This window comes from Petaurus breviceps, unplaced genomic scaffold (genome assembly GCF_028583685.1).
Source record: "Petaurus breviceps papuanus isolate PSGF00001 unplaced genomic scaffold, PetGlider_PUasm1.0 37, whole genome shotgun sequence".
In the NCBI taxonomy this organism is placed as follows: domain Eukaryota; kingdom Metazoa; phylum Chordata; class Mammalia; order Diprotodontia; family Petauridae; genus Petaurus; species Petaurus breviceps.
Genome location: NW_027186296.1, coordinates 11,630,494 through 11,639,873, shown reverse-complemented (window position 1 = coordinate 11,639,873; position 9,380 = coordinate 11,630,494). Strand labels below are relative to the sequence as shown.

The 9,380-nt window shown below is 43.3% G+C and overlaps 1 protein-coding gene across 3 annotated transcripts in view; it reads right to left on the bottom strand.

Annotated features, from left to right (window-relative positions):
• Positions 1 to 688: 688 nt before the first annotated feature.
• The window catches only part of NGDN (neuroguidin), a 104,410-nt gene continuing 95,718 nt past the window's right edge, over positions 689 to 9,380 (bottom strand). The window contains exons 2-12 of one of the 3 annotated variants that reach the window (XM_069097872.1): positions 7,871 to 7,891; positions 6,804 to 6,863; positions 5,359 to 5,430; positions 4,007 to 4,144; positions 3,600 to 3,684; positions 3,458 to 3,510; positions 2,877 to 3,000; positions 2,615 to 2,783; positions 1,694 to 1,850; positions 1,510 to 1,564; positions 689 to 1,080 (exon numbers count right to left, since the gene is read on the bottom strand). In XM_069097872.1, the coding sequence (XP_068953973.1) occupies positions 899 to 1,080; positions 1,510 to 1,564; positions 1,694 to 1,850; positions 2,615 to 2,783; positions 2,877 to 3,000; positions 3,458 to 3,510; positions 3,600 to 3,684; positions 4,007 to 4,144; positions 5,359 to 5,430; positions 6,804 to 6,863; positions 7,871 to 7,882 (1,107 nt within the window). In that variant the 5' untranslated portion in view covers positions 7,883 to 7,891 and the 3' untranslated portion in view covers positions 689 to 898. Of the gene's footprint in view, positions 1,081 to 1,506; positions 1,565 to 1,693; positions 1,851 to 2,614; positions 2,784 to 2,876; positions 3,001 to 3,457; positions 3,511 to 3,599; positions 3,685 to 4,006; positions 4,145 to 5,358; positions 5,431 to 6,803; positions 6,864 to 7,870; positions 7,960 to 9,380 lie in introns of those variants that run through there. The other 2 variants (XM_069097871.1, XM_069097873.1) reach the window with 2 other exon arrangements.

Sequence of the window (9,380 nt, the reverse complement as noted above, 5' to 3'; positions counted from 1 at the left end):
CCATGCCCCATCCCCAACAAGAGAAAAGCGATCTGAAAACAAACTGATCAATATTGATGTAGATGTGGACACCTCAAAGACTCATGCCCTAAGTAGGAATGTTTGCTTCTTCTTGTAAGATACACATAGCCTTCAACCTCAATAGTTGGGTTTGGCTGCTCTGGCTACAGGAATGGATCATCATATAGTCTGTTTAAACCTTCCTGTTAATTTGAATTTTCTCAAGTTTTCCATAAAAGACCACATCTAGATCTTTCAGATTATGGTCAACTAAGGCTAAGGAATCAAATCATTAGTTTTAACACAGGAATGGAGATTTGTAAAGCACAAAACTATCTCAATTTTTAACATACCACTTGAAAATCAGTCCCTACACCATCATTATAGTCAGAAAATCTTTCCAGGCCCACTAACTGACCAAAGAATACCAGTTTCCTCTAGTCATACCAAGATATAAAGAAATGAGAGAAATCCAGAGTATGAAAAAATAGGAAAATTCCCATTGCTAAGGCAGAAAGGTTCATGGCTAATTCGATAATGAGGTAATTTCATGAGTTTCTACTGCCACCTGGTGGTCTATAGGACACATTACACAGGATTTCCCCAGTTATGCCTCTCAGGTAAATTACCTGTATTATTGAAAATATAACAAAATAATAAGCCAAAACAGAGCTAAAGGAATCTCCTGAAGCAACGAATACTCAAGATGACTCAGAAGAGCTAATTGTCATCTTTTACCCTTTTCTCATTTATCTAACAAAAATGAACATTTTCTTGAAAATTCTCCTTTCTCCCCTTCTTTCACCTTCAAATGCCCAAATCTTCCCCCTCTTTCCAACACCCTGATCAAAAAGAGAAGCCCCAATTTCAATTAGATGTTCTACCCACACAATTCATTTCAGAAAGGGATTTTCACTTTAAAAATTAATTTAATTTTATTAATAAGGATGGTTCTACATATGTATTTGAAGCAAACAACCGCTGAATATAAACAGCAGAACCCTGTGAAGCATAAGAGTCCCAGGGTGATATATGTATACATAAACATACAGAGAAAATCACCGCCGCCTCCGAAAACCTGAAAGGAAGGGAAACCGAGAGTGAGGCAAAAGACAGGGGGTGAAAGCTAAAGAGACAAGAGTAAATAAAGCTTAGATAGAAGGGATCAAAATAGGAAAGGGCAGTCAGTGCTGTTTATGTTCTCCTAGAACACAAGACTAGGAGAAGGGGACCAAGGTGAAGTGAGATAAAGGCTCTTTTTCCAGAGTGCTGCCCAATGGAATGGACAGACTAATTGTGGGATCCCAGAGATAATGACCAAAAGTCCTCTTTATAAGTGAAGAGTGATCATCAGCCAGAGAAGCAGGAATGATCAACCCCACCCAAAGGAGATTATTGTCCAGGAAGGGATAATTCCAGAAACCAGGACAATAAGTCCTCAAAACTCTAGCAACCTCTGCCCACAGTTTCCACCCGCACCTACCTTGGATATAATCACACACTGACCTTTTTTTTTCCTACCCTTCTTAGGCACCTTTCTTCGCTTCTTAATGGGATTCTGGTCCTAAAGATAGATTTTTATGGGGGAGAAAGGGATCATGAGCTTCTTCAGTTGAGAAAAAGTTCTTTCCTACTTTGTAGTCATGCAACAACAGCAAAGAATGTTCCCCACCCACTACTTTCCAACCCTCACCTCATCAAGATGCGGGGTTCCTCCTGTCAAGGCACTGATCTCACCAAAGTGTGTGAGGGAATGAAGTTGGGAACTCATAGCATTTGCTCGTTTACGCCGTGCTTTTTCTCTCTTGCTTACACTCAAACGAACCATCATGCTTTCCTCATAATTGATCCTGTCAGAGGAAAACATCATAAACTAAATACAATTGTATTCAGGAGGCTCTATGGTATCCCCAATTACAAAAACTGAGGGTTACAGTTTCTTGTTGTTACCTCTTGACTAAACATTTCATCAGAATTCTTATAGTAAGCAAGCCAACAAACACTTAGTAAGTACCAAGTCTTTGAATCTCCCTAGAGATAAACCCACTGCCTACTAGAAGGCCCGTTAGCAGATTCTGCTGGGCATCTTTTCTTTTCATTTTTATTATCACAGAAATTGACTATGCCCTAATTGTATTTATCCTTACTGAGAACCAAAGCTTACTTCTCACAGGATCTAAGCTGCTACCTAAGCAATCAATTAGTCCAGTAGCATTTATTAGTCACTTTAAATGTGCCAGATCATGAGGCAGATGAGTCCATCTGTATCCAAGGCTCACTCAATTAGATCTATTCCCTAAATTTAACAAGCATTCTCTAAATAAGAACTGCTTCTGCTCTTTGTCATTAACACTTAAAGCTCCAGTAGTGAGTAAATCAGAGAACAACATAAAGAGACTCTTCCCTCCTCCCCTCCACCAAAACCTACAATTTACTCCAATCTGCTGCTTTAAAATCCCTACCAGTTCCCTCATATCCCTCACTCTATGAAGCTGCTATTTCAGGTTTTTCTCCTGCTCTCCACAGCAGATATTGTCTTTCACATTAACAGTCTTCATCCAATATCCTGACACAGCCCTACAGAGACATATTTCTTCAGTGACATGACACAGACCTGTGCTGATCCTCCTGGCTCTGTCGAGTGGCATGGGGGTGACGGGAATCACGTATCTCTTCAGGAGCATCCGAGTACTGCTCCTTGAGTTCACGGATGACAGAGCTACTCAAGGCCCTCTTCTTGGCTCGTTCCAGAAGCTTCTTTTCACGCTCAGCTTCTGTTTCATCTGTGGAACAAAACAAGTAAGCATTACCAAAGAACCAAAAAGAAGGGAAGATAAAACCACAAGTCAAACAGAAAAGACAATAGTAAAGTATACCATAATGCACTGGAACCAAGCGAGGCGGGATGTATTTTTTGGGTACTCCTTTTGCGGCCTTCTTTCCTGAAGCCCCAGACTGTCCTTCCTCAGTTTCTTCATCATTCTCATCCTCAGAACTCAACTATACAAGGAACATAGTGTTCTAAACCAGAGGTTTTAAACACGGGTCCTGAGCTGTCTCCCAACACTCCCCAGGGTGGTCTGAATCAGACTAAAATACAATTAGGTAATATTTAACAAAATAAATAAAAACACAATAGAACACAGATAATATTATGTGGTTTTCTAATTCATTATGCCTGCAGCCTGCAGGGATCCATATGTGTTTCTATTTGAGTATTACACCATTGCTCTAAATCAATTTAGGGACAATATTGAGAGAACAGAATAGAAAGGGTACCCCAAAATAGCACATCACAGACTATGAATAAGGGTTCCTTAAGGAGGAGCAGTTAAAAACAGAGAGAGTAAATGAAGCCTGAGAATTCCATAATCTTAAGAAACAGGTTAGGGAGAATAATAAGAGGCTTCCAAAACACCAAGAAACTCCTGGGGATGGGAGTTTACACTCCCTTTACCTTGCTTATCATATTGCTGGGACAAGGTTTAAATCGAAGTGGGTCATTTTCACCTGAAATGAGAAACCCCAACAAGGAAATGTTAGTTACCAGGTAAATGACTGGTTAAGGGACAATAAGCCTCACCTTATCCCTCACTTACTGAGGCTGCCTGTCACTGCTGTTTTCACCAATTTGTCTATCTGATACTTGAGTTTTTGATCCAAAGGACGAAGCTTTTCCAAAACCTACAAAAGATCAAAGGATCATAGATTTGGAGTTGGAATTATCTCAGAGACAGTTTAGTCCAGTACCCTCATTTAAGTGACAAGCCTAAGGTCATACAAGTGGTAATAGGGGAAAGCTTTGCCCTCAGTTCCTGGGATTAGAGATCCAGTGTTCTTTCTACCATACCATGCTGAGACCAGATTAAGCATCAAAAAGGAAGGGGGGCAAATAAACAGAACTATGATCTTCTTCCTTTAGCTCCCTTTCCTGGCCATTGTTACCAGGCACAGTATGGCTGGATGGCTGGGACCTGCTGCCACACATCGCTTCAGGGTCCCATACCGTTCGAATCTCCACCAGTCTCAGGACTGCAGGATGTTCCTGAAGTGAACTTCCAGAAGCCTTGTCCAGGATGAGATAGCTCAGGTCCATAAGGTACATGAGTAATAACTGGTCTTTTACCTCCAATAAGCTGAGGCCCTGAGGTGGGAAGAATTAGTAAAAGAAACATACCCAGTTATAGCTTCTGAAGGAAAAAAAGAGCATAAAGGGGAAAAGAGGGCAGACTCCAAACTGAGGTATCCCGCTCCAGGTCAACTGTAACATACAAAATATATTTGTTAGCCCCATGACTAAGAGATATATCTTTTTTTTCTTTTTTTTGCTTTTTGGAAAGGGGAAAGTAGGGCAATTGGGGCTAAATGACCCAAGGTCACACAGCTGGTTTTTGTGTTAAGCATCTGAGGACAGATTAGAACTCAGGTCCTCCTGACTCCAAGGCCAGTGCTCTATTCACTGCACCACCTAGTGCCCCTAAGAGATATATATCTAATACAATGCTGGGGATGCATGAGAAAAATCTACCACAGGGAGCCAGGATGGTATAAGAGAAGCAAAGCAAAGGGGGAAATAAATGTAAACTTCAAAAATGTGGTAGGGAAAAAAGGGAGAAAAAAAATAAGACTAGATTAAGGTAAGGTGAATTAGGAAGCATTAGTAATCAAAGGAATAAGGTAAGCAAAGCCACTAACTAGAGCCAGTCATCAACTAAAAAGGTTGAAGAAAACAAAACAAAACACCACCAGCTGCTAGCAAGACAACTCTGACCCTTACTATAATCCACTAAGGTTATCATCTACTCACCTCAACAAATCCTATTGTAGAACTTGCAATAGTCCTCCCTTTAATTCTTGAATTACTTATTGTCCACTGTACTAATGAAATACTTTTCATATGCAGTCCTCTACTGTAGCCATTAATGTATGTCTTAGATCTCCAACTAAATAAACACTGGGAGCCTGAGACAGCAGTTTATACTACTGTGTACTCTAACCCTCATAGCCCTGAGCAGTGTTTTGCATATACCAGACATACAATAAATATCTGCTGAATAAATATTATAGACAGCTAAGATTTATGCCAGTAACTCAGTTTAATAAATGTGATAAAAGAAACCAAGTCAAGGTAGGTACCTTAAGTAAAAACTCAACAAGCAAATAGGCCACGAACTTGGATATAGTCATACTCAAATGTGGCAAAGGAAAGTGACAACGGAAAAGCCTGAAAAACAACTTTAAAAAATGAGAAAGAACAGGAAATGAAAAGAGAAAAGTAAATGAAGAAAAATCAGACCACTCCCAAAGAGCACAAGTAGCAAACACAACATGGGGTTCCTGTTCCTCAGCAATTCTTACTTTGTCTGTAGGGTAGGCTCCAGCCCGAACTTTCTTCGTCAGAGCTTGAACTTGTGAAGTTACAGCCACCACCTGCAAAAAGACCAAATCGAATAGGGTAAAACACCAAGTAGCTTCAGAGTTGACTAAAAGGGAACAAAAAGTGTTTTTTGAAGCATTATATGCTTCCTGACCCACCAACATCCCAAGGGACAGACAATCTCAGAGGGGTGTTAATAGATAGAGAAGATTTTTGGTTTTGTAAGAAAAATCTTATCCTTAAAGGAAGAAACCTTACCAAAGTCTCACAAAAATATTGTGGCAAAAATTAGACCACAACTGCCATGATAATAGTTCACATTCACATAGTAATTTTCAATCCACAGGGCACTATGCCATACTTAGCAATTTGCATTTCTCACAGTTTACCCATGAGGGTAAGTATAAGAATTGTAATTTCTATTTCACAGATATGGAAACAGACTCTAAGAGATTAAATGACTAGCAAATACTGACCTGAACCTAGATCTTCAGAATCTAAATTCAGTGCTACCAGCATGGAAAAGAACATGGGAACGTTCAGTTTGACAACAAATATAATAGAAGAATAATGGACTGGGATTAGGAAATGAGATTATAATATAGTTCTGCCACTAACTTGACTCAGTGATTAAACCTGAGTCTAGTTCCTTATATATAAAGTGAAGGAATTGGACATCACTACTAAGGTTCCTTTCAGCTCTACAATTCAGTTTCCACAGGCACAGAAGTCAAACCTAAATTAGCAATGTATTCATCAAGCCGTTCAGTTTCTTAAATGCATATCTAACCACATGACACCATATTCAACCAACTCCAGTGGCTTCCTACTGCCTCTAAGATAAAAATATAAACTCCTGTGTAACTTTTAAACACCTATAAAAACTTGGCCCCCACTAATATTTCAAGCCTCACTGTTATTTCCTTTCCCACACTCTGCAATCCAAACAGTCTTCCCTCTGTTCCTCAAAGAGACACTCCATCTCCCATCACCATGCACTCCTTTCTTAACTCTGACTTAAAGGGTTCCTCTCTTGCTTTAAGCTTCAGCACCACCTTCTGCATGAAAGTTTTCCTGATCCTATCAACTATTAGTGTCCTTCTAGCCAAACTATCTTATATTTAACTACTTTGTATATATTTGTATTGATCAACATTATATGTATTTCTATATATATAAAATGTATTTTTATATATACTTGTGATCTCATCCTAATGAAACTGTAAGCACAGAGCAAAATGTCCAGTTAGATACTTAATAAATACTTGATTAATTGTCCTTACACTTAGCTTTTAGGCAGAAAAGGAAGACAGCCATTCATTACAGATAACACCAAACAATCAAACAGGAACACAGGGGACAAGGCTACATACTGAAAACAGAGATAACTCTTGTTGCAGATCTGCCACTAAATTATATTGCTCACCTGCTCCTGGAGGTTGTTCAAAAGAGACAGTGCAAGTGGCAGGTCTGACTCTAGCACCTCCTATAAGGAGGAGTTGAAAGAAAGAAAAAAAAAAATCAAACCACCTTTCTTCCCTCAAATAAAGTAAAAACCATCCCATTAATCTCACTTGTGAGCTGTGCCTGCACAGTCTTGGCCTCTAAGGCCAGATGGATATGGTGCTTTAACCCTAAACTCCAGATCCCCAGTGACCTGAACACTGTATAGGCTGGGAGTGTCACCAAAACCGGGAAGGCCTCTTGCTTCTTTCTTCTGACCAGGATGTGCTCCAAGGCTGGGGAGTTAACAAAGGTGGCTTGGCAGATGGCTTGGGGCCCCAAGTTTTAAAGGGGCTATCTTCCTCCATGTCCTCCCCTCCCTATTCACCCCCTTACCAGGTGACCATGGTTAGACATACAGGTGTCTCCCCTTCACCCCAAAACTCAAAGAACTTGCTAAGAAAATCCCCACTGCTGGCTGGGCACAAGACCCTGGATCAGGATGGGGAGGGGCGCTCTAGACTGAAAGATCAGCTAGGGGCAGAGGGGCACTTGGACCAGGATGGGGGGGGGGGGAAGCACTCAGGAGAGGGAGGGAATCGGTGGAAGGGGCAGAGGGGCACTCGGACCAGGCACGGGGGCTGGGAAGAACCCTTGAACTAGGCTCCCATCCCCTCCTCGCCCCTCAGCCCCAAAACCATTCCAAGCCGGACGTGGGGTTCAATCCTCCCTCGGCATCCTGGGGTATCATCACTCCAAGACCACCACTCCCAACCCTTCCCTCCGCCCTGAGCCTCACTCCGGGTCGCCTTCTCGTTAACCCAAGCCCTTACTCCGGAGAGAAGGGATTCCCGGCAAAGGCCCCTTCCCTGGGGCCCCCTCTATCCCAGAGCCCCGGCCAGACTGGGCCGCAAGAGCTTCCTAGGGCTGCGGCGCGCCCACTTCCGCCGCGAGGGTCTGCTCCTCATAGATGTCATCCCGGTCTGGCGTCAGTAAAAAGGCTCGCGCCCCTACAGCTGGACAAGACAGAAAAACCCACGAGACACTCACCGACGCCGCCATCTTGAGAGCGTCGTTTCCCCCCCTCCCCACGCCCAATCAGACCCCTACCGCCGCACAGCTGATTTCCGCCCGGACTAGACGGAGAGACTCTAGAACCAATCAACAGCGGACCTCGCTGAACGTAAACCAATAAGAATACGAGTTGATATCACTCCCTAACGTAGAGAGATGGAGCCAGCCAATGGAATGGAGAGATGGGTGACGCACGCAGAGAGTCAGGAGGCGGATATATGGTCAGGCTGAAGGGGAGGGAGAGAGGAAGAGAAGGTGAGAGAGAGGGAGAGAGACTAAGAGACTAAGATGGGTCAGAACAACCAATAGATAGCGAAGAGAAGGAGGGGCATGAAATTCAGAACAACCAATGAAAATCGTAGAAACAATTGATTGACGGGTTAGTGAACCGTCTGGGAAATGGAGGAGCGCCCACAGAGAAAGGAAGAAAGACTCTGCCGAACTCCGGGACCCAGAATGCTTTTCACTGCCGTCCAATTTGAATGTTGCGCGTGCTTCTCCCGCCATTGAGTGTCGCTGTCGTGACCTGGGCCATGCGGGTCTCACATACTCCCAGAGAACTCTGCAGACAGCTAGACAGTGAGGGCTTTGTTTCTCGGATCGCTACCCGAGCGAGGGACGACCGAAAGGCAGCGCGCTGCCCCGCCGGGGACCTCCCGATGTCAGAACAAAGCGGAGAATGTCCGCTGCACGTTGGGTGGACCTCCCGAGGCGAGGCTTGGGGAGGGCTCTGCCCTAGCTGGGGAACGGGGATGCAAAGACAAAGATGAACCAGCGGCTCCTCTCCACCATGAGCTTATATTCCACTGGGCAGCTAGGGGACGCAGTCTTTGACTTGGAGTCAGGAAGTCCCAAGTTCAAACTCAGCCACAGTTTCCTCCTTCTGCAAAATGTGGAGAATAATAGCACCTGCCCCACAGGGTAGTAAAGAGGATTAAAGGAGATCCTATTTCTGAAGCACTTTAGTGACTGGCACATAGTGAGCCCTTAATAAATGCTTGTTTACTTCCTTATGTTAAGTAGACAGAAAATCCAAGATTCCTCATCAAAGGGGAAAGGAGGTTGAAATGTAGAGAGAGCCGTGATTTAGGTGGAGTTGCACAAACGCGGGGGAAAGGTTGCCAGATCCAACTTGTCTGCTCCCCCCCCTCCCCCCCCATATCCCTGTCTTGCTGAGTTAAACGCTAGGGGTATCTGCATGGCTGTCAGTGCTAGCAGCCAGAGCCAGGATAGACATCGAATTCACACAACCCAACCCATATACGTGAGGTGGGATGGAGGAACTGCTGCTGAGAAGGAAGCAAAGTAGGCAAAAGACAAATCTGACTTGAGAGAATCCTGGGTGCTGTTTTCTCAGATACACTGCCATCAGCTATTTCTCTGATAAACAATTCATTTCAGCAAGCATTAAGTACAGTTAGCTACTCTGGGCTAAGTATTGGCAGTTACTGCCATCTGCTGTTTCTCTGCTGAACTGCAGCTGCTA